Below are 25801 nucleotides of genomic sequence, written 5' to 3'. Positions count from 1 at the left end.
ATGACAGAACTACATGGCCAGAATTATGAAAAATGGCACCAGAAACTAGAAATTGCTTTGGCATTGGCTGAGATAGACTTGGCTGTCACAGTGCCAGCACCTAAAAAACTAGAAAAGCCCGTGCGGGGTCAGAATGAAGCAGACGATGCATGGGCCATTCGTGAGAAGAACCATGATCGTGCTATGATGCAATATGATATTGACAAGACACGTTGGAACACTTCCAACCACAAGTGTCTGATGATCATAAAGGGGTCGATTTCAGACAATATAAAAGAAGCAATTCCAGAATGTACCACTACTACTGAGTATCTAGAAAGGGTGAAGAGTCAGTTCACTGGCTCTTCCAAGGCCTATGCTGCTAATTTGACAGAGCAGCTTGTGACCAAGAGATATACCGGCGGTGGCATTAGAGAACATATCCTAGAAATGAGCCACATTGCAAATAAGCTCAAGACAATGAACATGCCCTTACCAGAAGCTTTCGTTGTTCAGTTGGTGTTCAAGTCCCTTCCCAAGAACTTTGAGACTTTTAATGTCAACTACAACGCTCAAACTGAAGAATGGAACCTAGAAAAGCTGATTGCTATGTGCGTTCAGGAAGAAGACAGGCTCAAACACTCCCATGGTGGCCAGCTTGTTTTCAATGTCCAGCATAAGAAGAAGAACATCAAGAACAATAAGAACTACTAGAACAAGAGGCCTTTCCCACTTGGCAGAAATCATAGCGAGAGTGGTCCCTCCAACTCACCTCAGTAGAAGGATTGGGCTAACTTCCCAGTTGACAAAGACCAGTGCCTGAAGTGCAAAGGGAGAGGGCACTACAAGAGGGACTGCCCCGAGTTCCTGAAAGAGTTGTTAAGAAAGGGTGAGGACACCATTACTTTTGTAGATGAATCCCTGTATTTAAGTTATGATAAATCCACTTGGTGGATTGATTCTGGTGCAACTACTCATGTTGCTAATTTTTTACAGGGATCAAGTATGAGGAGGACCCTGCCAAGAGGCGCAAGAAGAATTAAAGTTGCAACGGAGTAGAAGCTGAAGTCGAAGCCATTGCAGATTTTCATTTAGAACTAAATAGTGGCTTTGTACTTTATCTCAGAGATGTTCATTATGTACCGTCTTTACAATGAAACTTAATAAGTGTGTCGAAATTAGATGATGACACTATTGCTTGTCATTTTGGTGATGGCAAGTGTGAGATACAAATTAATTCAGAATGTGTTGGTCTTGCCTTCCGACAAAACAAATTATATTTGCTTTCATCGTCTGAGAATGTGAATGTTGTATGTTCTAAGAATAAGAATGCCTCCTCATATGAGCATGTTACTAAGAAATGCAAACGAATTGATGCAATCTCATCGAAATTATGGCACTGTCGTTTAGGCCATATTTCGAGGGGGGAGAATAGAGCGCTTAGTTAAAGCATCAATTCTTCTGCCGCTAGAATTTTCAGAATTGATTGCATTAAAAGAAAATTTGCTAAGAAAATAAAGAAAGATGCCAAACGTAGTGTAGGAATTTTAGAAATAATCCACACAGATATATGTGGACCTTTTCCTGTCACTACTGTGGATGGCTATGATTCATTCATAACGTTCACAGATGATTATTCACGCTATAGCTACATTTATCCAATTAAAGAACAATCAGAAGTGTTGGATAAATTCAAGATATTTAAAGCAGAAGTAGAAAATCAACATGATTTAAAGATCAAGATAGTAAGATACGACCGTGGAGGGGAGTACTATGGTCGGCACACCCCATATGGCCAAGTTCCAGGTCCTTTTGCGAGGTTCCTTATGGAAAATGGCATAGTTGCCCAGTATTCTACACCGAGCGAGCCTCAGCAAAATAGAGTAGCAGAAAGAAGAAACCGTACCCTGATGGATATGGTCCTAAGTATGATGAGCTACTCCACACTACTGATTAATTTGTGGATGGAGGCGTTAAAAACCGCTATCTACATTCTTAATCGTGTGCCAAGTAAGTCGGTGCCGAAAACACCGTATGAATTATGGACAGGAAGAGAACCCTCGCTTAATCACTTTCGTGCGTGGGGCTGTCCAGCTGAGACTTTCGTGCGTGGGGTTGTCCAGCTGAGGCTAAGGTATTTAATCTAAATATTGGGAAATTAGATCCCAAGATAGTCAGTTGCCATTTTATTGGCTATCCAGAAAAGTCTAAGGGATATTGAGAGGATCTGAAGATGCCTAGAGGGGGAGTGAATAGGCTAAATCTGAAATTAAAACACTTAAGATCTGATCAATAGCAGGTGACTCGGACTGTCCGGGGTTGGGGTCCGGATAGTCCGGACTGTCCGGACTATCCGGGTGTAAAACCCTGAAAGGACCGTGATGTCGCCTAGAGGGGGGTGAATAGGCGCACCTACAAATTTTCACTCAAATGCAGCAGATTAAATTCACTGTCTGCCAAACCCGGAACTTCCGGGTTTCAAATCCGGAACTTTCAGAATTGGGCTAGACAGTAGGTGAACTCGGAACTTCCGAGTTCACTCAGAACAGATTGAACACAATAAGAGTAGTGCTAATAAATGAATGTAAATTCAAACCCCAATTGTAGAGTCTGCTCAGAGAAGTTCCTTGAGCAGGTTCATGCAGATCCTGCACATATGAAACAACAATATCTCCAAGACACAAGTGTCTAATGGAGAGCTCCTCAAATCCACAAAACAAATGTAAATGCAATGAACACAAGGATTTGTTTTACTGAAGTTCAGATTCACCCCGTGCACCCATGTGTGAATCCTAGTCTCCATTGAGGAAGCTTATATCGAGCCCAAGGTCAAGCTATTTTCTTCTTCCACTATATGACCATGCGCCCTCGTGACACAAGATCGGTGCTGCAACAAACTTGCCACTGCTCACCACAATCCTTGGGAGCTAGCCGGCGACGCCTAGCCATCTAGGAGGCTTCACCTCCAAGAGTAACAAATGTGAATCACACAAATCACGGCTAATCTCAAGTGCTCAAGGTTTGCTGTGCTCTCTAGTGCTCTCAAGCATTCACTCTCTCAACCTAACTCAAGGATATACACTAATCACACAATCTCACAAAGAGAGGTTGGGGAGATCTCAACTATGGCTACCAAGCTTCTTGGGATGACCAGCAATGAACAGAATAAAGCCTAGAATAGCAGCCCACCAAGGAGGAGGCTAAGGGGTATAAATAGCCGGTTCCAATAAAACTAGACGTTATGTGACAGTTAAAACCCGGAACCTCCGGGTTTTCAAACCAACTAGCCGTTAGTGCCACGTGTGCCAAATCCGGAACTTTCGGATTCCAAATCCGAAACTTCCAGATTTGCCCTGGCAGCAATGTTAAAATGTGCACGCGAGACTTTTGTGTCTCTCTCAACTCACATGGGTTACTTGAGCACTGAGACTAAACCAAAGACCATTGTGATGCATCCCTCTTGATAGTACGGCATACCTAAACTCAAGATCAAAGATAAATTATATTTCAACTTCTTGAGCTTCTCTTTTTTATCCTATGCCGTGTGTTGATCAATCACAATCTGAGGTGTGCATCCAACTTGGCTTCTTTACTTTGAGCACATCTTCCTTGAGCTAGTGACCTTGAACCTTTATCTTTGAATGAAATCCACTTCTAGTTCAAGTCACCGTCTTCACAATAAGATTCTAGAAAGATTGATACTTGCCAACATGAACACCACACATGACCAAGATTCTTCAAGTTGAACCCAAAGAACATTTCGTCACCCTAGCATTGGTTCCTCGGTACAACCACAATTGCCCTTCTCCAAGCGTAGTACCTAGAAACTCATTCTCGAATTCCAACTCTTCATTCTTGCATCACATATAGCTTCATGTAGGCTTGTATCACATTTAACTTACAATGAAATCCATTTTGATTCACAAACAATTTTTCTTCTCTAATGAGTGACACTTGTCAATATGAAATTCTCCATGTCTCTTAGAATTCTTGGACTTGATCATTATCGGTTTCTTTACTCATGCCAAGCCTTTGCTTACATAGCCTCTAGAAACACACCTTTCGATCCCATCCATTTATCCTCAAGAGCCCTCTTGATCTCACATTGATTTTGCCATTACAATGAACATCATTTCTTTCATGCTTGCTTGATCATCAACTATCACTTGCAATTCTTATGACAATTTTTCCAATATATGAGACTATGCATAATCATTTGTCTCATTCTCAATATCTTGACTTGTCATTTTGAGTACCACATACTTCAACAAGCTTCATTTAGATATGAGAGTGAATTCTTCATCAATAACACATATCCCAATTCACACAATACTCATTGCTTGTTATCATTCTCATACTAGATCATGTCGTTCATCTTGTCATATGAGCGTATGTCTTGAATCTTGATTCATTTCATCACATAGATTATAATTATGATAATCAATTCCTGCTCATATACTCAACAAGATAGTTAGTCCTTTAATCGTGGTGTCAATCAATCCACCAAAACACACTAGGGGCCGAGATGCACTTTCAAACCCGGACTATGCGGGTCACAGTGCAACGTGCACAAAAACAGATAAATGAAGTGTGTAACTTGAATCGAGTGAAATAGAGGTCACCATTAGGTGCTTCTAAGATAGTTCTACTAGGCAAGCTAGACAAGAATCTTGTAATCAAGTAGATCGACCTCAAACCCTAACCAAGTTGACTTGCAAGCAAATATCAAATTGAAACAAATAAAGCAATGACAAGTGACGCAGGATTTGTTTCCCGAAGTTCACACCCGAAGGTGCTACGTCTCTGTTGAGGAAGAGTTCAAGAGACGGTGCTCAAGAACCCCTATGCTCCTCACCCAAGGGCGAGATCAACGCTCAAGCCCGAGGTCACTTACTATGGGTTCCTCGAAGAGGAATGAAGCTTACAAACTTCCCGTGGAGCTCACAATGCAGCTTGAGCACTCACGAGCACGACTAGCCGTCTAAAAGCTCAAAGCTCCAAGAGTAATAGACTTGAATCCGTGAGCTCGATGAAGAACTAGTGTTCAAGGGTTGGAATAGATGCTCACTAGCTCGAATCTCTTCTCTTGCAAGTCTCTCACTTGAATCCCTCAAGAAATCTCTCAAGAATCAAAGGGGAGGGAGTGAGAGAGCTTGTTCTAGGGTTAGGTCTTGTTCTGGTTCGAAAATGAGCAAGAGAGAGAGAGTGAGTGAGGGGGTAAGAAGGGTATTTATACCCCACACTCTGATTGTCCCAACAGACACACGAAGTTTATAGAAACAAGACACGCTGCCTTCTTAGAAGATCAGATGATCAGGAGGAGCATGGTAGCCAGAAAAATTGATCTTGAAGAGAAGCGGGTTTTTGTTCCCACTCCGATGACTCAAAAGCCTTATTTCTCATTGCATGTGGTTGCGGCACCGATAGAGCAGGAAACTGCAGTGCCGACGCTTGTTGTTAGTTCTCCTGACGTGGCAACAAATGGAAATGAGGACCCTGTTCCTCAGGACCAAATAGAACCCGTTGCCATGGATGAGGGGGAGTGACAGCAGCCTCTTGTACAAGAAATGCCAGTTGCAGTGATCCCAAGTAGGCCACAAAGAAATAGAAAACCAGCTATTTCTGACGACTATGAAGTCTATAATAGCGAAGAAATTCAAATGGAGGATGATCCCACCTCTTTTGAAGAAGCCATGAGAAGTGTGAATTCATCCAAGTGGACTGCAGCCATGGAAAATGAAATGAAATCTATGAGTGCCAATATAGTTTGGAACTTAGAAGAAATTCCTAAAAGAGCCAAAACAGTAGGCTGCAAATGGGTCTATAAGACAAAACGTGACTCCAAAGAGAACATAGAAAGATTTAATGCGCGACTTGTGGCGAAAGGCTTTACGCAGAGAGAAGGGATAGATTACAATGAGACTTTTTCCCCGGTCTCATGTAAAGATTCTTTCAGAATAATAATGGCCTTAGTGGCACATTATGATCTAGAATTACATCAGATGGATGTGAAGACGGCATTCCTGAATGGGGATTTATATGAAAATGTCTACATGGCACAACCGAAAGGTTTTGTCGTGGAAGGCAAATAAAACTTAGGATGCTGCCTAAAGAAATCAATTTATGGCTTGAAGCAAGCCTCAAGGCAGTGGTATTTGAAATTTGATGAAACAATAAGAAAGTTTGGATTTAAAGAAAACGAAGAGGACAATTGTATTTATGCAAAGTTCAAGAACGGGAAATTTTTTTTCCTCATTCTGTATGTGGATGACATTCTGCTAGCTAGCAGTGATGTCAATCTACTACAAGAAACAAAGAAATTCTTGTCCTTGAAGTTTGATATGAAAGATCTCGGTGAAGCTTCATTCGTTTTAGGAATTGAGATTCATCGAGATAGAAGAAATGGGGTGTTGGCATTATCACAGAAAGCATACCTAGAAAAGATATTAAAGAAATATGGTATGCATAAGAGTAAACCCACACCTGCTCCAATAGTCAAGGGTGACAGTTTCAGGAAACATCAGTGTCCCAAGAACAAGTATGAGCTCGAACAAATGAATGCAGTGCCTTATGCTTCAGTTGTCGGAAGCTTACAGTATGCACAAGTGTGCACACGCCCTGACTTGAGTTTTATTACCGGGGTACTTGGCAGATACCAGAGTAATCCAGGCATAGAGCACTGGAAAATGGTAAAGAAAGCTTTGCGCTATGTGAGGGGTACAACAGGTCTCATGCTGACATATAGAAAATCAGAATCTTTAGAAATAGAAGGATATTCAGATGCGGACTTTGCAGGAGATGCGGATGATAGAAAATTCACGTCTGGATATATCTTCACTCTTGCAAAGGGAGGGATATCATGGAAAAGCTCCAAGCAGTCAGTTACAGCATCATCCACAATGTATGCTGAATTTGTAGCATGTTATGAGGCCTCAGGGCAGGTCACATGGCTTAAGAAATTTGTACCCGGATTGAAAGTGGTCGACAGCATAGAGAGACCACTGAAGTTATACTGCGACAATGAGCCAGCAGTATTCTATGCTCATAACAACAAGTCGAGTGGTGCTGCCAAACACATCGACATCAAGTTTTATACTATTAAGGAGCAAATCCAGGATCAAATAATTTGTCTAGAACATATCAGAACGAACAAGATATTAGCAGATCCGCTTACAAAAGGTCTACCACCCAATGTGTTCAGAGAACACTTAGCCGGCATGGGGTTGAGGGAAGACCTATGATTCCTGGACAAAGAGGGCCCAAGAATAAGATTCTGTTTTAGAACAGAAAGGTGATTGTGGCTGTTAATCTGACGGTAGTAACTGTTACGATGAGGCACGCCCTATCCACTGATCTGTGATAGAATGGAGAAAGTACAGATAAAGAATAAGAACATGAGAAAGAAAAGATCAAGGGGGAGATTGTTGGATTGATTTCTCGCCGATCTGGCCCAAAGGCCAGATCGGGCCTTGGTCACGCGCCCTGATCGGGGGCGCCCAACCGTTCTGTGGTTGGTGGGTCCCCGTCGCGCTGCGCATATAAAAGGGGCGAGGGACCCCACGGCTCGAGTACCAAAGTTCGCCACCGTCACCCCCTCTACCTACAGACCTAAACCTAACCCGATCTAGGGAGCGCAGTGGCGAAGGGAAGTTCTGCCGATGACACCTGTCCGACGCGCCTCTCCGCCCCGGTCGCCGGCCAGTGCCGTTGGCGACCCGAAGGCCGCCGACACCCACGCCGAACCCCGCCGCGACCGGACGCGCTCTTCTCCGACCCGGAGTTCGTCGCCGCCATCATTGGCATGACTACTCCAAGCTCCAGCGCCTCCGCCCCGCCGCCTACGGCCGCCGGTTCTGGTCACCTACTCCCCTCTCTCTCTCTCCCCCTCTGTCTCTTGTCTCTCTCTTGTAGTAGATCATGGATAAACCCTTTTGTTTACTACTTCAAATGTTTCCCATACCCGATTTGTTTGCCTAGTCTCGATCTTGTACAGAACTCTAGAAGTTATGAATATAACAAGATATAGATAGCACATTGTAAGAACTAGAAGTCAAATTCTATCAACAATGTGGATCTACAAAAAATGAGGTACCGCAACACACCTTATTATTTGTGGTAAGTGATTTTCCTTGTTTAATTAATAAGGAAAAAAGGACGATAGCTATCTCCGCTCTACCTTGAAGGCCTGAAGCAAGGCCACACTGCACGCACGCACTGCACCTCACGTAGTAGTCTCATCCATGACGCCAACCGGCCGGTGAAAGAGCACTGATAGCTTCGTTGATTGATCGTTATTGAAACGGTCCAAAAGGAAAAGGCAACACAAAGGACAACGGTTGCTACTTCAGTAGTAATTAATATTTTTTTAAACTAGGCAGGCCGATGCATGTAAGAAGAGAAGAGGTGTAATATTACATAACAAACTGGAACTCCTCTAAACATCACGCTTCTTTTGAAACCTCACCTAAAGCCATCTAGGATCAATGTTATCCTAAACGCTAAACGGTAAACAGTTTGTCACCTTTTGTTTAGCGTTCAGACCATTTAAATGGTGTTTAAATGGAGTTAAACGGCCTAAACGATTCGGTATAGTAACACTAAAATGTACATATTATGTATGTAAATGTCAAATTTGCAAGAAAGTATACATATTTGCACAGCTAAAAAGTAATTATTCTACCAAATAATATTTTGGAAGAAATCTAAATCCCACAACACATCATGTACTTACAATGCTAATTAGTTTGGTATTGATTGTAGTGGTTGTAATCCTCCTATTGACTAAATTATAAATTAAATGGTCATTAGCTCATCCAATCATATTTAACTCGACTCTATTTAGATGGTTTTTAACAGTTTAAATGGATTTAAATGGTCCAACTGTTTAATTTACCATCACTACAACACAAATCTAATGTAGAGACACTTCTGTATAGATATTTCACAATTTGTCTTTACAAATATGTCATAATGTATTGTAGAGACATTTTTTGTGGTACTTTTGAAAGTGTCACATGTATTGATACATTATTCGAGGCATTTTAAATCATAGACACACTTTTTCAAGTCATTCCGTAAAATGTTAATACGGATTATTAGAGGCAAGTTTGAGACACTTTAATTTTTGACCTTAGCCCCATAGAGGCATAGTTTGAGTCATTCCATTTAATATCTTGAGATACTATTTAGATCATTTAGGTGTGTTATAAAATACTCATAAGAATTATACTAAGTATATAAGCAACAATTGTTGTAAGGTTGTGATGGCTAGCAGGCTGAGGATTGGTCAATATAGTTTGAAGCTTCAAAGCTATATCACTCGCATGTTTTTCAATATTTTTTAGCGCACCTAGAGGATAGACACATATTAGTATGTCATTACAAGTTGTCTTATAGTATATAGAGACAATTAATAAAATGTATCATCTATCAAAGAGACATTGGATGTAGTGGCATATCTACAAGATAGTCAAAAATGACTCTACGATGATTACGTAGAGACAACCTAAAATGTCTCTACAAGCTGAAAATAATGTCTCTACTTACATGTTTTTATTGTAGTGCGTGCAGGGCTTAAACGACACGGGTGACCTCTATTTACCGTTTAAACTTTGTTTAAACGGACTAAACGGCCGTTTAGGCGAACAGACTCTAGGATACTAGGTGGCACCCTATAAAATAGAAAATTTTTAGAAATTCACAAAAATTAGAAATATCCAGCTATCAGTCCGACAACTCTAATCATAATAGTCACTGGAACTGCTATCTTTCCTAATAAATTACCCATCTCTACTATTATAAAAATAGACTAAAGTAACTCCCTAAATATGTATCTAAATTACCCACATCTGATATTATAAAGAGAACTAAACTAACCCCCAAATCTTCGTGTAAATTGCTTATGCAATTACAAGAATAATGCAAATAACCCCCTAAACTTGCATATAAATCATTCAATTATTTTATTATTAAAAGTTAAAGAATCCAAAATCTGGATCCTTATTATATAATTATAATAAAATATTTAAAGTGCACCAATATAAATTATAAATTACTATTGCTATTAATATGTTTTTTATTATTATTTATATAAAATACTACACACGATATGTGTCACCATTTATTCATGTATGATAGAAAGAGATAAGAATTGATAAATAAATAGTTCAATTGAATATATCGAACACATGGAGCTGTGATGCAAAATGAAATATATTGCAACTAAATAATAATAAATATGTATTTTGGAGTATTGTTTGAATATTTAATAGATGAAAGAGGCCAATTATAATTATTAGCTATAAACTTCATTTTTATATTAATCTAATTAGTCCATGCGGTAGCACGGGTTGATAGGCTAGTTTAAACAAATTAAAGCACCACAGGTGTGACGCAAGCCCACAAGCCACCCTTCTCAAAACAATCTCTTCCTTGATCAACAGCACCACCTGATGTGGATGCAGACTTTTCTGTTGAAAAACTCTTTTGTTCCTCTTTTTCCAAATGTTCCAAGGGGTGATGAAAGAATTGCTGCCACTAAAACGTTTTTGAGGCTGATTAAAGTGCTCCAGGCTTCCATTCCGCTAAGCTTCTACGCCTTCTTCTTGGCCTGCCGGCACTTGTATAACACCTGAAGTACAGGTGCTGACCAGGTGCCAAACATGCCGTTCACAAGGGCAGTGCAGGCACAAATGTGTCCGTTTCAAACGTCTGATTACACAAAGCACCAGCGTGGGGGGCAGGGGGGCTCCAGCACCCCTACCCTCATGTTGTAGGCCCCACAAGCCCTTCCTAAAAAATTTTGGTTTAGTGAAGAGGAGGAAGAAGGAGAAGAGAGAAACAAGAAGGAAAAGAGAGAAGAGAGAAAGAAGAAGAAGAAAATGAGCCCCTTAGTCTAAGATCTGGCTCCGCCCCGGCCAATTCCTAGCCACTAGCTTATCAGCTGTCGGAATTTATTTTGCACCAAGAGCTAAGCAAAAAATCTGTATTTTTCCTTCGGCATGAGCATGCCAAATAGCATCAACATCAAAGGAGAGAGTAGGTTCCCTTCAGTTGAGAAAGATAAGCTGACTTAGTAGTATACGTCCCGTTACTCCGTTAACCGTTCACCTCCAAAAAGATCTGATCAGGTGTTTCAGTGAGCTGAATCTTTTTTTTTTAAATACGTGAGCTGAATCTGTTGCGCAGCATTCCATAGAACCACAAATTGTGCCATTAGTTCTACTGTATCCATCCTCCAAAGCCCACCTTGTCCACTGGTTTTTGTTGTCTTTGACAATTTCAGCCCGGCCCATCAGGATCCGTGCCAGAATTCTTGGCACCTACCTATATGGAGGCCGGGCCCTGGTCGAATGCTGCTAACTCAGGTGGCAGAGCAGCTGCAGAGACCCTCAGATCTATCTGACCCTTCCGTCTCTTTCCTCTGCTACAGCTTTGAGAGGCGAAAAGGGGGCGAATGCCGGTTCCGGCGGCGGTTCCGCCGGCCTCCTCCTTCTCTGGCGGCCGGGATGGAGTCGGAGAGGGTGGAGGCCTGGGGAAGCGCCGTGCGGATGTACATAAAGTGGCTAGGTCTAGGGTCTGCTTGCTGGCGGTGGTCGTCGGCGGAGCTAGGTTTAGCCGGAGGGATGTTCCTATGTGGCTTGTGTTCCGGGACGGTGTCGACGAGGCGAAGGCGGTGGCGGCGCGAGGAATAATGCTCCAACTCCTCCTCGCCCCGATGGTGCTCCACTCCGGTGCCACCGGCGAGTTTGTGAGCTGTTGTACAGGAGTCCGGGCTTGGATCTTCGTCGCCCTGCAGGTGATGTTGCTCCTGCCCTTTTGCTTCAAGGATGCGGGTTGTGCTGCGGGTGATGTGGAAGGTGGCTGGCTGGATCTGCATCGGTCTTCCCTTGGCGGCGGGGTCCGTCGATGGCGAGCTCAGATCCAGGAGCAGGATGGGTCGAGGCGCGGCCTCGGTCGATGGGCGACCGCCGATGGCTTCATCCCGCCGTTTGTGACGGGTGTCTTTTTTGACTCCTTTCAAAGCCTGTGGGCAATGGGATTCTTCCTGCTCAAGGTGATGCCCGGCGTCTTCTTCGGTGGCGGCGGCCGGCGACAAGGACGACGAGTGCCTTCGGCTTGCTCTGGGTCCAAGGGCTTCAGTGTAATTTCTATTTTTTGTCGGGTCCTTAGCGCAGTTCGGCTGGGGCAGTGTTTCCTGTATCCTCCCGTATGTCTCTGTATTTGAACGTGTACTTGTACGCTTTCCTTATCTAGAAATATAGATACGTATTATAAAAAAAAAGAGCAGCTGCAGAGGTTTAGTACCATATGGCTTTGGTTGTACGGGACGCAAGGCTGGGATGCTGTACAAGAGCAGCTGCCATATGCTTTGGCATGAATCAAGAAGCTGCGTGGTGAGCACAAAGCGAACTATTCTTTCGTCTTTTACTAAAGAATAACGTGTGCTCATCACATCAAGTAGCGTACTTCAATTTTTAGAGGGCGCTTTCCTACCGAGGAAGGCACCCTACAAACTAAAATTCAGATTTTGTCTCGCAAGTTTAAAATTTCTCAAATCCATGCCAATGTTCGTATGGACACGGTGCTCATCAAGGAAACAAAAAAAATCGAACACTTTAATTTAGTCTGACAAGACTCAAGAGTCATCAGAGATCAAGTGGAGGGCGCTTTCCTACCGAGGAAGGCGCTAAAATTCAGATTTTGTCTGGCAAGTTTAAAATTTCTCAAATCCATGCCAATGTTCGTATGGACACGGTGCTCATCAAGGAAACAAAAAAAAATCGACTGACAAGACTCAAGAGAGATCAAGTGGCGGAGCTGTCCTTTCCGCCGCTACCCCGGTGGCCGTGGGCGTGGCCGTGGTCGCTGGTGGTGTCGAGGAAGTAGAGCAGCCCGCACATGAGCACGCTGCCACGCTGCAGACCAGCATGGGGATGGGCCCGAACGTCCAGAGGAAGAGGGCCAGCGACACGTAGAAGGCGCGGAGGCCCAGCGACCAGGCGTAGCTGCCGCGGTTCACCGTGCGCGCCACGTACGCCGCGAACTCCTCCGGCGTGCCGCCGTCGCCGGGCGGCACGCCGCCGAGCAGGAAGCTGGCGTGCGCGTACAGGCGGATGGCCTGCACGTTGCAGACGAAGGCGAGCATGAAGCAGAGCGAGACGGTCAGGTACTTGACCGCGAACACCTCCCTGGCCTTGCTCCCGTACACCAGCCGCGGCGCCGCCCTGGACGGCGAGGGGGAGGAGGCCGGGGACGTGACGCTGACGAAGACGCTGATGACGGAGACGAGCGTGATGGCCGTGGTGGCCAGCACCGTCGACGCCATGATGTTGTTCCGCAGCGTCTGCACCGCCAGCACGCCGTTCTTCTCGGTGTTCTGCTCCCGTGACGTGACAGGAAAGCTTAAGTGCCGAGAGAGAGAGAGAGAGAGAGAGAGAGAGAGAGAGAGAGAGAGAGAGAAAGAGTAGTAGCTTAGGTACCGACAGCAATCATGGCGGCGACCCAGCGCTTGCGCGCGATGGCGTTGAGGCCGATGACGGTCTTGGCCGGGTGGCGGAGGATGGCGTAGAGGAGCCACAGGTGGTAGCCGACCAGCGCCGCCAGAGCCAGCGGCACCAGCACCAGGTCCAGCCGCTCCTCCCGGACCATCTCGCCGATGCTCTGCCGGTTATTCCTCGCCGCGCGTTTTCCGGCGACCGGGGCGCCGGGTGGATGGCGGCGAAACGAGACGCGATCCACAAATCTCCTCCGGCCTGCTGGATTGAAACGAGCGGAACAGCTAGGAAGGCAACGCGAGCAAGGAATAGTGGGATAGTGGCATAGGCCCGCGTGCCACCGTTCTGCCGGCCAAGTACTAGTTGAGCACATCGTCAGCGCGCACCTAGCTTGGTGGCGCTGCTGACTTTGATGCTCCTCCATAGCCGTAGTCAATCCCCATGGGGCTTGCCGGCTCGTGGAGAGAGGCCTTTTTGGATGCGCGCTAGAATTCTAGCGCTACAAAAGAATCTTTCCCGCACGAAGGACTGAATAAAGTCTATTTGTAAAAATTTTTTAGGGATGGGTTTAACTTTTCGCGACGAATCTAATGACGGTAATTAATCGATGATTTGCTACAGTGATACTACAGTAACCATCCTCTAATCGCGCGGTCAAAGGCCTCATTAGATTCTTCAGGGTCACTAGCGCGGGGGTTCTGGAGTTGGTTTTATAAACTGACTTTGTTTGACAGCATAATAATCAGTCAAAGTGTCACTATTCACTAGCGCGCTACGAAACCAAACGGGGCCAAAGTAGAGAACAACTCAGGCAAAAACGTGGCCATGCGGGAAACAAAACGAGGGGTTTTTCAATAGTTCATATTCCACATGTTCTGGCCAGTGATCTGGGAAGGCACAATGCCCATTTCGTTACAATCTGAGTACTTGCGTGAGTGCACGACCATTGTTCATAGTGAGAAAAGATAGAGCTCCACGCTTGCTCACGACTGCTGATAGGAGCTACATCATGATGCGGACCAGAGTAGAGATTTTCTAAATTACAGGGTCTGTGACTGGAACAGCAGAGGAGAGCAATAGAAGACAGTAGTCTACTGAACATAGTCCCCCGAGTTGGTGCAAATACATATTAATTCTGTCTCATACAAGGAGGATCCCATATGGTTCCTCGGTTCTCCAGAGAGCTCCTGGTCTCATCCATCAGAAGATGTGGACAATGTCATAGGCAAATCTGCTCATGTTAAGGATGAACTCCAGCACAAAAGTTGACAGTTCAGCTATTTATGCCATAAAAAGCCGAAATCATTGCATTTTGTTTATGATAAGCAAAATAGCCACAATAATCTTACCACGCTACTATATTTCAGAGCTATAAAGGATTCAGAAGTCACAATAATACCATATCAACTATGTTGCTAACGTTATGTAGACCAAACTAAACCTATCAACTCACGAACACAAGAAACAACACATTAAAGGCATATATGAGAAGTTAGAATGGTAGCAAGTCTTACAATATCAAGGATACGACCAAAACAACACGAAGGACTGCAAAACGCAAAGAGAAAATCGTTAGATATATGAAAGAAAAATGCATGGTAAGTAAATATACAGGAAATGTCACTACTGACTACCTTGAAGAACCATGTAAACCCTTGCTAATGTCAAGCCACCCTACGTTCAAGACTTTTAACAGATGGTAGAAGCAAGATTTATTTCATGTATGAGGTAATATGGTGCTCTATATTACAACAGCTCACTAAATCCAAGAGATGCTTCCATGCTCAGAAAATTAAGAATGTTAATTATTGTTGGTCAAGCTATCAGAAATACAAAGATCACATTAGCATTGCATCGTTTTACATGCTCACTATATGTTGAATCTGCCAAATGATAAAGGAATATATTGTTGTATTATTTTTTCACAACTCCAATAAGGCTTACCATAAGGCCTCCAAGAACTCCCTCAATTACAATCCTGTTCCAACTGTCAAAGTAGGTATGAACCGAAAATTTGGCCTTCACCAAAAGCCCAAGAGATGCAACCATCATCACAAGAAAGTAGAACACAAATCCCATCAAGCCTGTAAATCCCCAGATTCCAGCAACAACTCCACTAATGATTGACAAGAATGTCCGACTGAAAGGCACAGCAATTTTCCGAAAGTCAGTGGGGTACACTGGTGTAGATGGTTGAGAATTTTAAAGGAACTATCAAATGGCAGACGACCCAATGGGAACATTGGTGATGATGGATATTTATTAACTCAAATTAATGTCTAGTTGAGCAGGAATAAGAAAATAATGTCCAGTTAAGGGTGTTCCAGCAACATTAATTGAACAACTAAGCATATGACCCTATGCTTAGGCAGGGTGCTCAAACAACATGTCTTAGCGGTCACATGCAACACACTTGGATGCATGGTACCACTTAACTCCTCTTTGCTCAATTTTTTTTTTGGGTCAGTTGGATCCATGCCACTCCAATTTCTTGAAATTGGATCTCATGTTGAAAATCATGCCATTGAGTGGCATGATTTTCAACATGACACCCAATTTCACGGAGTTGTGGTGGCATGAATCGAATTTTCCCTTTTTTTTTTGTCTATTTCTCAATTCAACCAAAATAAGTGGCAACACTCAAACTGCTATTCTTTGCTTAATATTTTGAGTGCTACGATGGCCAGAGCCTCAGTCACAAAACAACGAGCTCTAATTATTTACCAACAGGAACTGTGAGTACAAATGCAGATGCCAGTAAAGTGATTTAACTTGGAAGAACTGGTAACAGAGAAAAGTGCTCAAAAATTTTCCTGCTTAACACACCAAAATAGCTCCATTTTAATAGTTGGTCAAGAAATCCTACACGCACTGTCTCATTGATTCTTCTTCCACTTGCGATACCAAATCTACTGACTAATGCAGATTTAACAATAACTCTAGTGACACAATTTCAAACCTTGCGCTGTCAATTAGCAAACATATTTTGATCAAGGTACAAAATAGCCCGCTAATAGCTCGCTATTGTCCGCTATTAGCTTTTTAAGAGATCTACCGCTACGCTATACAACATTTGTCCGCTATGTCCGCTATAGGGGGTTTTTATAGGATTTAGTGATAATAAATGTCCGCTACTTCCGCTAAAGATGTAGCCAAAAGAAATAAAGAATCACTATAACTAGGGTGGACCATAGACAAAGCATCACGGGCACAGTTAGGTAGTTAAGAGACGTGTTGAGTCTATTTTAGAATGTTAGACCAATGGTGCTTCTAATTTTATATGTATTATGGACGTATGGCTATTAAAAATTTGCTGAAATTGGTTGCATTACTAATGTTATTGGCCACATTATGCATATTTTTTTGCAAACCGCTAAATGGATAGCTCCGCTATAGCTTTCGCTATAGCTCTCTTAGCTTTTTGGAGGACCTTCCGCTAAACGTCTTAGCCCGCGATTTTATACCTTGATTTTGATCCTACACTGCGAATTTAAGCTTCCAACTTGTAAAAGTACTTGGTTTTAGGAAGACATCATTAGGACGCCCACATCGGAATCGAGATCAAAGGAAACCTAGATATGGCTACTGACCGGATCAGATTAGGTAAACCAAATTTATCAGGGAGACGAGGACGAAACGAACCTGTAGTTTATGGATCTGATGTTGCTGACGAGGTTCTCCGCGTGGATGATCGGGACGTCGCCGGCGAACCCGCCCCCCGCCGCCGCAGCCGCCGCCATCGTTCTGGTCAGTTCGAGCAGCGAATGCAGCAGAGTAACCCGGTATGCAACTCTTTGCATAAAAACCCTCGAGAATGTTTCGTTTTTGTGTCCGAGACCACCACCTTTCCTGTATGGCTGTATGTCATCCGACTCTCGAATAAAGTCCTCGAAATAAATCGATCTTTTTTTAGAAAGAATCAAAGAAACATAGTATACACGCAAATACTGATATATATTGGATCGAAAAATTTTAAGATTGAGAAGTCATCGTAGGCATCTTGAAGTCAACTAAATGTATTAACAACATGTTGCTTACCATTCAGAAAACAATTTACCAAAAAGTTGACATGTATTGACTACTAGTACTGAGTAAGAGATAAAAACCCGGATGGACTCCAAAAATAGAATTTCAATCAATACAAAATGAATTTAATAAAGTCACATATTTTCATATTAGAATGACTGACGGCCTTCAACGGGCTTGCCTGCCAGAATACAAACTGGTTTTCCTTCGGATCTAAAGGTTATTATATGAATCGGTTTTCATTTCTTGAGAGAAATCAAATGCTACCCTTACAATCCTCAAAAAAGAAAGAAAGCAAGAAGGAAAGAAAAGGATGCAATCTTCACGAGATGGGTTTGCGGCCTTTTGGGCATTCGACCTGTAGTACGCGGCGTGAGCGTGGCAGTCCTCTTTGGACAGATACACAAAATGCATGCGCATTTTTTCATTTAGAAAGTAGAATCTCTGTTTACAATACAACGAATCAACCTGACAATGATTCCATATGCATGCCCCTGACAATGAAATTAGCCCTTGTGAAGCAGGAAAACGTGCTGGTAACAGTTACTCAGTGAAGTACAGCCTGATGGAAAGGGGTTCTACACTTCTACATGTATCTTTCACGATCAAACAGCTTCTGGAGTACAGCCTGCAAAAACAAAATCACGCGCGCTATTAGCCGGATAGTATAACATGTTACATGCTGACAGCAACAGGGCAAAGAACGATATTGGCAGACAATAACAGAAGAAAACTGCTTAGTCAGGTGACTTACCGGGCAGGTGGTGTTCAGTTTGAGGGACTCAGCGAGCTCCCGAGAGGATACCAGGAGCTTGACAGGCCGGTATTCAAGCGCCTGATTCCTCCCTCTGTTGTCGCCAAAACTAATCAGCTCGCGATCCAAAAGATGCTCAAATGCCTGCAGCAAGCAAGCACGCAAGTTTTGGTCATCGAATCGCCGTTGATTGTCAATAATGATTGCACTTACCCGAAAACAAACAGTGCTCGCGTACTTATCAGAAGTCTTGTAGGCGTCCTGTATGGATCTGTATTCTGGTAGACAACCAGTTCACCCACTGTCAGTTTTTTTTTTCTATCGATGATCACATGAGGAGAGCGCTAGCTACCTTTCATTATGCTGGTGAAGTTGTATGAGCTTTGCTCCTTGTCTTCTAATCTGTGCATGCACACTAGAATGTACAGTTCCAAAATCGAGAGATCTGCTTTCAAGTTTTCATGGCATTAAAATGTCATCGTTACATTGCAATGAAATTTTCTAAACATGGAATAACAAAAATGAGAGCAAGTTTGTGGGAAATTAAGCTTGTGCCATGCAGAAGAGAAGTAAAGAGAATAGGTGGACAGCCGGAGTGAAAATGTGCATCTGTCCTTTTAGTGCACAGACCATTCAGAACAAATGCACCTTGAGAGTAATTAAGGGCTAGCCAACAAAATATACCTTGTAGGCTGTCCATCTTGGGTTGCCTCTGCATGGAGGAACACGCCTTCAAGAAGCTTTCCATTGACAGAAATCCAGATTTCATGTCCATGTATGACACAGCTCTGAAACTGAAGAATTGTTTTTTCCATATTGAACTGGGTATAAAATTGATAATCATTGATATATGGACCAATAAGCTGCTGAAAAGTGAAAACTTACAGAAATCTCAGAATGCTGCTCGTTGTTGCATCAGCATCCATGAGGGAGTTGAGAATCCCTTTGAATTTCTTATCACTGAAAATGTTCTGCAGGGTATAGGATGACTGATTCATTCTGCAATCTCTTGCAGTTGTACTACCTACTTATTTCATCATTTTTGTGTCTCCACGATGGAGCAAAAAAAATGCTACTGGGAACTGATTCAAATAATATCATAAAAACGACTATAGCAGTTAAGCCCCGGCCATATGAGATGGATCAATATCTCTGCAAATGGGGAGTCAAAGCGTGGTTTCTATCTCCACTCTACTATGAGCTAGCCAACCAGACTCGAGCCCTGCTGCTGAAATGATATCATATACAGTTCCATTATGGCTTCGGAAAAACATACAGTTCCATTCTGTTCAAGGGACAATTCAACCATGTTTTCTTTTCAGCAAGCTCATAAACCAAGCAAACATAAAGAACTTTGCTTATTTAACAAGATCATTTGCCATTTCTAGCTGATCGTTCAACTAAACTAACTGTGATGATATAAATTAAGGAAAGTTATAATTACATGCATATTTGTTAAGCAAAATACCATGATAGGTCATGTTGTAGAAACTAGAAAGGATACAGTAAGTCTTGAGTTATAATCCGTGACATAATTTGCCGGTAAACCCGAGTCATTGGCCAGTATCAGCAAATGTTCCACCAACCTACATTTTTTCAGATGCCAAGAGGTCGCATGAATAAAAGAACCTGGGGGAACATTTCATGTTTCCGTCTAAAAGATCTGGGTAAGCACAAACCTTTGTGTATCTTCCAGTGAAGAAGGAACAAATAAAAGCTTCCTATGAGAGAACCGGGATCTAACCCTTTTCTCTAGGAGTTGATCTGCATCCTAAAAAAATGACTGCTATTGTTAAGAAAAGATAATAATCATTGAGAAACTATTAAACTTTATCACTATACTTCAAAACCAAAGTGAATTGACGATTTTTTATGCACCATTCGGATTCCAAGTTGCCAGCCAACTTAATCATAGCTCAGGGATGCTACTGCATGATGACTACTTTATATGCTACTATATGATCAAGAATTTGAGGGTGACACTAATCATATGGCACTCAAACGCAAAACAAGAAATCAATTCACTAAACAGTATATACAATTGACAGGCTTCAATGTTATATTTCTGGTAAATTATAAGCAACCGTGATGAAGTTTAGTTCATACCAAGCGGCAACTCACACCAATGACAACAGCTTGTGATGTGAGAGACTGCATTGCATCAAGTAAGCTGTAAAGCAACCGCTGCTTACCCTGTAAAAAGAACACCATGAACATAAGCCATCTTCTTATGTCAAAATTGCCCAAAGAATAAAAGAAAACATGTTATGGCATTAACCATATGTCCCATGAACAATTGTTTTATCGGAGTTTAAGTAGCTCTCATAGATAAAAGGGAATTGAGACAAACTAGTTTAGTTGAAGCATAGAAGGCAGCTATTTATTTCAACCTGAGCAAAGAGGTCAAACTCTTCTAGAATAAAGAGTATTGTCTTGTGAGCTAGTCCACACTCCCTGCAGAAGAGAAAATATAAATGAGCATATATGTATTTAAAATTTCTGAACTAAGGGAACATGGTCCAATATACAAGTATCCATTACGGCATTATTTTTATAGAAACTCACCGCAACATGTCAATGATGAATTCAGTGTTGTCATCTGAAGAAGCCTATAAGAAAAGAGATCAGAGCAGCCTATCTTTGACTAAATTTCCTATAAAAAGGGAGAATAATAACTAGACAGCATATGCACCATTTTTGAAAATGATAACTGATGCTCCAAACAAAGCTGCCTGGAAATTTCCTACGAAACAAAAGGCAGAAAAAAAATTAGCACAGGAGGTACTTACAGGTTTACTCACAGAAGCAAGTGCATGGTTGAGTAAATTTGTTAAGGAAAAAGACTTGGTATTTGGAAAGGTATAAGGCAAGGTTGGAAAAGTACGTGGATTATGGAAATTAAATCAACATTGATAGATGCAATAGTGTTTCCAAGAGTACTAACCTTAGTAGCACAGTTGTCATCACTATGTAGCATCCCATTTAGCCTGATCTGAAAAGGTGTAATGCAAAACCCACTTGAAGTGGAAGTAACCAAAGTTTATACTTCTGATTAGAACTAGGACACATAACTCTTGTATTTTCGGTAAGACAGTGCATTTGAGAGTAATGCTCAAAAACTGCAAAGAAAGGAACATTCATGCTGAAAGGGCATTCCGCATTTCACCATTCTTAGTCTCTTCTATCCCTAAAGTTCCTTAATCAAACTGCTGTTTTCAATAGCAAGAAAACTTCTGATGTTGTCACTGGTATGGGGGTAGTAGTCATCATGTATGAACAACAGGGTTCTAGCCCATTGAATGCTACAACGCTAGTAACAGTAGAAGTTGCAACAGAAGTTTGTCCGAGAGGTTTAAGCGCATCATCATTTGTAATTTGCAAAATAACATGGCACATAATTCTAGAGTCAAGCGAATTGAATAAAATACAGCGTTGCTGCCATACCACGGAAATGGCATCAGGGTGCTCCTTCTTCAGATCCTCAAGAACCATGTCCACCACCTGCAAACCAAACGAGGATATCAGGACTAAAGAAAAATAAACCAACCGCATCGCACGGTTTACCTTCCGCTGGGACATTTCATCAAACACCGGCGCCGCAGTTCAGCGAAACAGAAAATGGGAAGAAGAAGAAGAGGAAGAAAAAACGGAGCCAATAAGCAGCCTCACCGCGGCTTTCCCGCACCCGCGGGGACCGAGGAGGAGGACAGAGTTGTTGCAGGCCTCGGACACGGAGCTGGCGACCAGGTACTTGAGCTTGCTGCCCGGCCCAAAAACCCAGGCGGATTAGTGAGGCTGTTTCCAGCGAGGCGGGGCGCGGCGGGTGCGGGGATCGATCGGCTCACCTGTAATTGGTGTCCGGGGAGGACCTGAGGGCGGAGTGGACGAACCCCGGATCGCAGAGCCGGCCCCGGAGCACCGCCTGCGCTTGGCTCCCCACGGACGCCGCCGCCATAACGGCTGGAGGAGTCGCGAGGTTGGGGCGGAAGTGGAGTCAGGCAGAGGCAGCCGAGGACGCGCGGGAAAAAACGACTCGGCGGCGGCTCCCTTTCGCGCCGGTTCTAGCGTGTGCACTGTGCTGTGCAGTGTGCGCCCGTGCTCCGCGCTACCAGTTGTTTGGAAAACACGGGCTGGGCTGGGCCGAGCTGAAACCTTGGAAGTGCGAAATGTTCTCTGGCTGGGCACGGCCCACGCAGTTGTTGCCGACTGTGGCTGCGCCGCCGCCAGGGTTCTAGGCAACTCCGTCGGCGATCTCCGCCGGGTGAAGGATTTTCCACCGACGCCGCACCTCCTCATCGCCTGGGTTCGATTTGTTCCTACTCGGGCTGACTATGGAGCTGATCTGACTCAGCTGCCCGGCTTTGGTGGGTTTCAATTTTCGATCTGTGAGGATGAGGGTGACCATGGCGGCGGGACTTTCGCGCACGAAGACAGGGAAGCAGGATGTCGAGGTGGAGGAGCAGAAGCTCTGCCTCAGTGAGACAGAACGAGAGGGGGGGTGTTGCTAACGAAGGATGACAGCGCGGTTTTACCGGCGATCAAATGGATGGCTGCAGTGTACGTCTTGCCGAGAGACAGGAAGAAGAGCACGACGAGCGCAGGGGGTGAATTTTCACACGATGAGGCGGGCTCCATGTCGGAGCGCCGCCAGAAGCAATGAGTTGCTTAAGTTGGAACTGTCGAGGACTGAGCAACGCCTCGACGGTGAAGGAACTTCGCGATCTCGCGAAGAAGGTTGCCCCGACCGTGTTGTGTGTGCTCGAAACTCAGGTGCACAAGGCACGAGTAGAAGGTCTGAAGAAAACTCTAGGGTATGATAATGCTTTTGCTGTAAGTAGTGCTGGCCGCAGTGGTGGACTCGGTATCTACTGGAACAATAATACTAGAGTTGAGATCTTACCGTTCTCCCAGTACTATATCGATGCTATTGTTACGGAGAATGGGCATGACCCCTGGAGGTTGACGTGTGTTTATGGCGAGGCACAGGTTGCAGAGCGCCATAAGACCTGGTATATGCTGAAATTTATCAAGGCATCATCTAATTTACCATGGGTCTGTATCGGCGATTTTAATGAGGTCTTGCATAAAGATGAGCACTCAGGGGTGCAAGAACGAAGCCGGGCGCAGATCGAGGGGTTTCGGGAGATGGTTGACATTTGTGATTTGTACAACCTTGGTTTTGTGGGTCGGAAGTGGACTTTCGAGAAGAAAGTGGCGGGAGGAACTTTCTGCCACGTGAGGCTGGACAGAGCACTAGCGACTGCAGATTGGTGTTCTCGTTTTCCTCTTGCACAGGTGTCGCACCTCACTGCTGCTGCCTCGGACCATGACTCCATCCTCCTCCGCTGGGATAGGGAGGTGGAGCGGGGAAGAAGGAAACACGGGAAAAAGATGTTCAGATATGAGGTGATGTGGGAGTCTCACGACGAGTTTGAGGCCATGTTGGCTCGAACTTGGCAGGGCGCTGGGAAGGCGCATACTCTTAGAGAATTGCATGACAAGTTGACATCTTTAGCTGGGAGTCTTAGTTTGTGGGATACACAGACGTTTGGCCATGTCCGCCAGGAGTTGAAGGCGCTAGATGAGGAACTCGATCGTATGAGATCAGTTATTTCACACGTGGGGCCGTCGCATGCAGAGATCAAGGTGGTGGAGAGAATTATGGAGCTGAACTACAGGGAGGAAATCATGTGAAAACAGCGATCCAGAATAATGTGGCTGTCAGCGGGCGACAAGAACACACAATTCTTCCATCTTAGGGCCAGCCAAAGAAGGAGGAAAAATAAAATCTCAAAGCTCAAGAAATCAAATGGTCAGTTCACTGAGAATGAGGACGAGATGGGAGCTATGGCGACAGATTTCTATAAGACGTTGTACCGATCAGAAGGCACGACTGATATGGACCGTGTTTTGAACACAGTCCCTGTTAAGGTGACAGCGGCTATGAATGAGGGACTGTTGGTGCCCTTCGAGAAGGAGGAAGTAAAAATAGCTCTTTTCCAAATGTTTCCGACCAAGGCGCCTGGGCCAGATGGCATGCCAGCACATTTTTTCCAGCCCATTGGGAATTATGCGGCGATGAGGAAACTGTGGTTGTCCTCAGAGTACTGAGGGGGGAGGATGATCCATCAATATTTAATAACACCAGTATTGTGCTCATTCCAAAAGTCGATAGCCCGGAGGAGCTAGGCCAGTTTCGGCCAATAAGTCTTTGCAACATGGTGTATAAAATTGCCTCCAAGGTGATGGCCAATAAGCTGAAGAAGGTGCTCCCTGATCTTATTTCAGATGAGCAGTCAGCCTTTGTGCCAGGGCGCTCGATTACTGACAATATAACTACAGCTTATGAGTGTATGCATTTCATGAAGAAGAAGAGAGCCCACGACAGCAGGTTCGCTGCCCTCAAGCTGGATATGAGAAAAGCCTATGACTGGGTAGAGTGGAGCTATTTACAGGCTATTATGTTACGGCTTGGCTTTCATCGTTTGTGGGTCGACACCATTATGAGATTGGTAACCTCGGTTTCTTTCTCTATTCTTTTTAATGGGGAGCGACAGGAGAGGTTTGTACCTTCTAGAGGGATCCGCTAGGGGGATCCAGTCTCACCCTATTTGTTCTTGCTAGCAGCAGAGGGCCTTTCGTGCCTCTTGAAGTCCAGAATCCAGTCATCGAACCTCAGGGGGATCACAGTGGCAGCCTCGGCTCCGATGATTAGTCACTTACTGTTCGCAGATGACAGCCTGCTGTTTTTTAAGGCAAACAGGGAGAGTGCGGATTAGGTGAAGGATGTGCTACACATCTACTGCCAAGCCTCTGGGCAGCGGATTAATATGGATAAATCTTCGATACATTTTGCAAAAGGTGTCAGCGGGAGCATTCGTGAGGTGGTCATGGACTCCTTACAGGTCCATAATGTTGCATTGAGTGAGAAGTATCTGGGCATGCCCTCGGATGTTGGTGTCTCAACAAATGGGGCGTTCAAGTACCTAAAAGATAGGGTGTGGAAGCGAGCTCAAGGCTGGCTGGAACAGACTCTTTCATCTGGAGGAAAAGAAGTCCTGATCAAGTCTGTAGCGCAAGCGATCCCAACTTTTTCTATGTCATGCTACAGACTACCACGGGGGCTATGCCAGCACATTGACAATCTACTCCGGAGTTTCTGGTGGGGAAGCAAGGAGGGTAAAAGGAAGACATGCTGGGTCGCATGGAAGGAGATGGCCAAACCAAAATACATGGGAGGCATGGGTTTCCGAGACATAGAGATTTTTAACATTGCACTGCTGGCACGACAGGCGTGGCGGATCCTGCAAGATCCTGACTCGCTTAGCGCAAGGGTTCTCAAAGCAGTGAACTTCCCGAGCAACTTATTTCTGGAGGTAGACCTAGGACCCTCTCCATCTAGAGTTTGGCGGGCTATTGTCGATGGCAAAGAAGTGCTCAAACGAGGCTTAATTCGTAGGATTGGAACCGGGGAAGATACGGAGGTGTGGCACTCAAATTAGCTTCCGAGGGATGGTCAGCTACGGCCAATATGCTGCATCAGTGA

At 44.1% G+C, this 25801-nt stretch overlaps 3 protein-coding genes, 1 non-coding gene and 1 pseudogene across 6 annotated transcripts; 2 read left to right on the top strand and 3 right to left on the bottom strand.

Moving 5' to 3' along the window:
- Window positions 1-693, top strand: LOC120674913. Its single transcript, XM_039956011.1, has one exon. The coding sequence runs from the start codon at window positions 1-3 to the stop codon at window positions 691-693; it is 693 nt and encodes a 230-aa protein (XP_039811945.1).
- Window positions 694-12365: 11672 nt separating this feature from the next.
- LOC120677031 lies at window positions 12366-12484 on the top strand. Its single transcript, XR_005676096.1, has one exon. It is a non-coding gene; the product is annotated as a U5 spliceosomal RNA (small nuclear RNA).
- A 90-nt stretch (window positions 12485-12574) lies between these two features.
- LOC120675280 lies at window positions 12575-13881 on the bottom strand (annotated as a pseudogene).
- Window positions 13882-14301: 420 nt separating this feature from the next.
- Window positions 14302-17310, bottom strand: LOC120675281 (ER membrane protein complex subunit 6-like). Its single transcript, XM_039956406.1, has 4 exons — window positions 17118-17310; window positions 15420-15615; window positions 15004-15023; window positions 14302-14706 (listed from the first exon to the last, which is right to left on the bottom strand). Exons 1-4 carry the CDS (start codon window positions 17273-17275, stop codon window positions 14676-14678), a joined length of 405 nt encoding a protein of 134 aa, XP_039812340.1. The 5' UTR covers window positions 17276-17310; the 3' UTR covers window positions 14302-14675.
- Window positions 17311-17899: 589 nt separating this feature from the next.
- On the bottom strand, window positions 17900-22290 carry LOC120675278 (origin of replication complex subunit 4). 3 transcript variants are annotated; one of them, XR_005675281.1, is made up of 16 exons: window positions 22101-22290; window positions 21925-22015; window positions 21700-21756; window positions 21200-21247; window positions 20948-20998; window positions 20821-20864; window positions 20646-20709; window positions 20362-20448; window positions 19935-20026; window positions 19760-19841; window positions 19141-19226; window positions 18940-19049; window positions 18608-18700; window positions 18494-18533; window positions 18256-18399; window positions 17900-18129 (listed from the first exon to the last, which is right to left on the bottom strand). XR_005675281.1 is itself a non-coding variant. In XM_039956404.1 (16 exons), exons 1-16 carry the CDS (start codon window positions 22208-22210, stop codon window positions 18088-18090), a joined length of 1266 nt encoding a protein of 421 aa, XP_039812338.1. In that variant the 5' UTR covers window positions 22211-22288; the 3' UTR covers window positions 17908-18087. The 3 variants fall into 3 exon arrangements, 2 of the variants coding, with proteins under 2 accessions (XP_039812338.1, XP_039812339.1); XM_039956404.1 differs by having other exon boundaries at window positions 17908-18129; window positions 18469-18533; window positions 22101-22288; XM_039956405.1 differs by having other exon boundaries at window positions 17908-18129; window positions 18469-18533; window positions 21200-21272; window positions 22101-22157.
- Window positions 22291-25801: the final 3511 nt, after the last annotated feature.

This window comes from Panicum virgatum, chromosome 5N (assembly GCF_016808335.1).
Source record: "Panicum virgatum strain AP13 chromosome 5N, P.virgatum_v5, whole genome shotgun sequence".
Classification (NCBI taxonomy): Eukaryota; Viridiplantae; Streptophyta; class Magnoliopsida; order Poales; family Poaceae; genus Panicum; species Panicum virgatum.
The sequence above is the reverse complement of the archived record's forward strand: the minus strand, read 5'-3'. Positions and strand labels throughout refer to the sequence as shown.

What these genes read in the sequence shown, in the direction of transcription:
- LOC120674913 (XM_039956011.1), top strand. Translation starts at nt 1, where the DNA reads ATGACAGAACTACATGGCCAGAATTATGAAAAATGGCACCAGAAACTA.
- LOC120675281 (XM_039956406.1), bottom strand. Translation starts at nt 17,275, where the DNA reads ATGCAAAGAGTTGCATACCGGGTTACTCTGCTGCATTCGCTGCTCGAA. An exon ending in ATCAGATCCATAAACTACAG is followed by an intron (nt 15,616 to 17,117) that starts GTTCGTTTCGTC and finishes TGTGCCTTTCAG; the next exon opens with TCGGACATTCTTGTCAATCA. An exon ending in TCCTTCGTGTTGTTTTGGTC is followed by an intron (nt 14,707 to 15,003) that starts GTATCCTTGATA and finishes TAACATGAGCAG; the next exon opens with ATTTGCCTATGACATTGTCC.
- LOC120675278 (XM_039956404.1), bottom strand. Translation starts at nt 22,210, where the DNA reads ATGGCGGCGGCGTCCGTGGGGAGCCAAGCGCAGGCGGTGCTCCGGGGC. An exon ending in TTCATCATTGACATGTTGCG is followed by an intron (nt 20,710 to 20,820) that starts GTGAGTTTCTAT and finishes TCTCTTCTGCAG; the next exon opens with GGAGTGTGGACTAGCTCACA. An exon ending in CTTCACCAGCATAATGAAAG is followed by an intron (nt 18,534 to 18,607) that starts GTAGCTAGCGCT and finishes GTTGTCTACCAG; the next exon opens with AATACAGATCCATACAGGAC.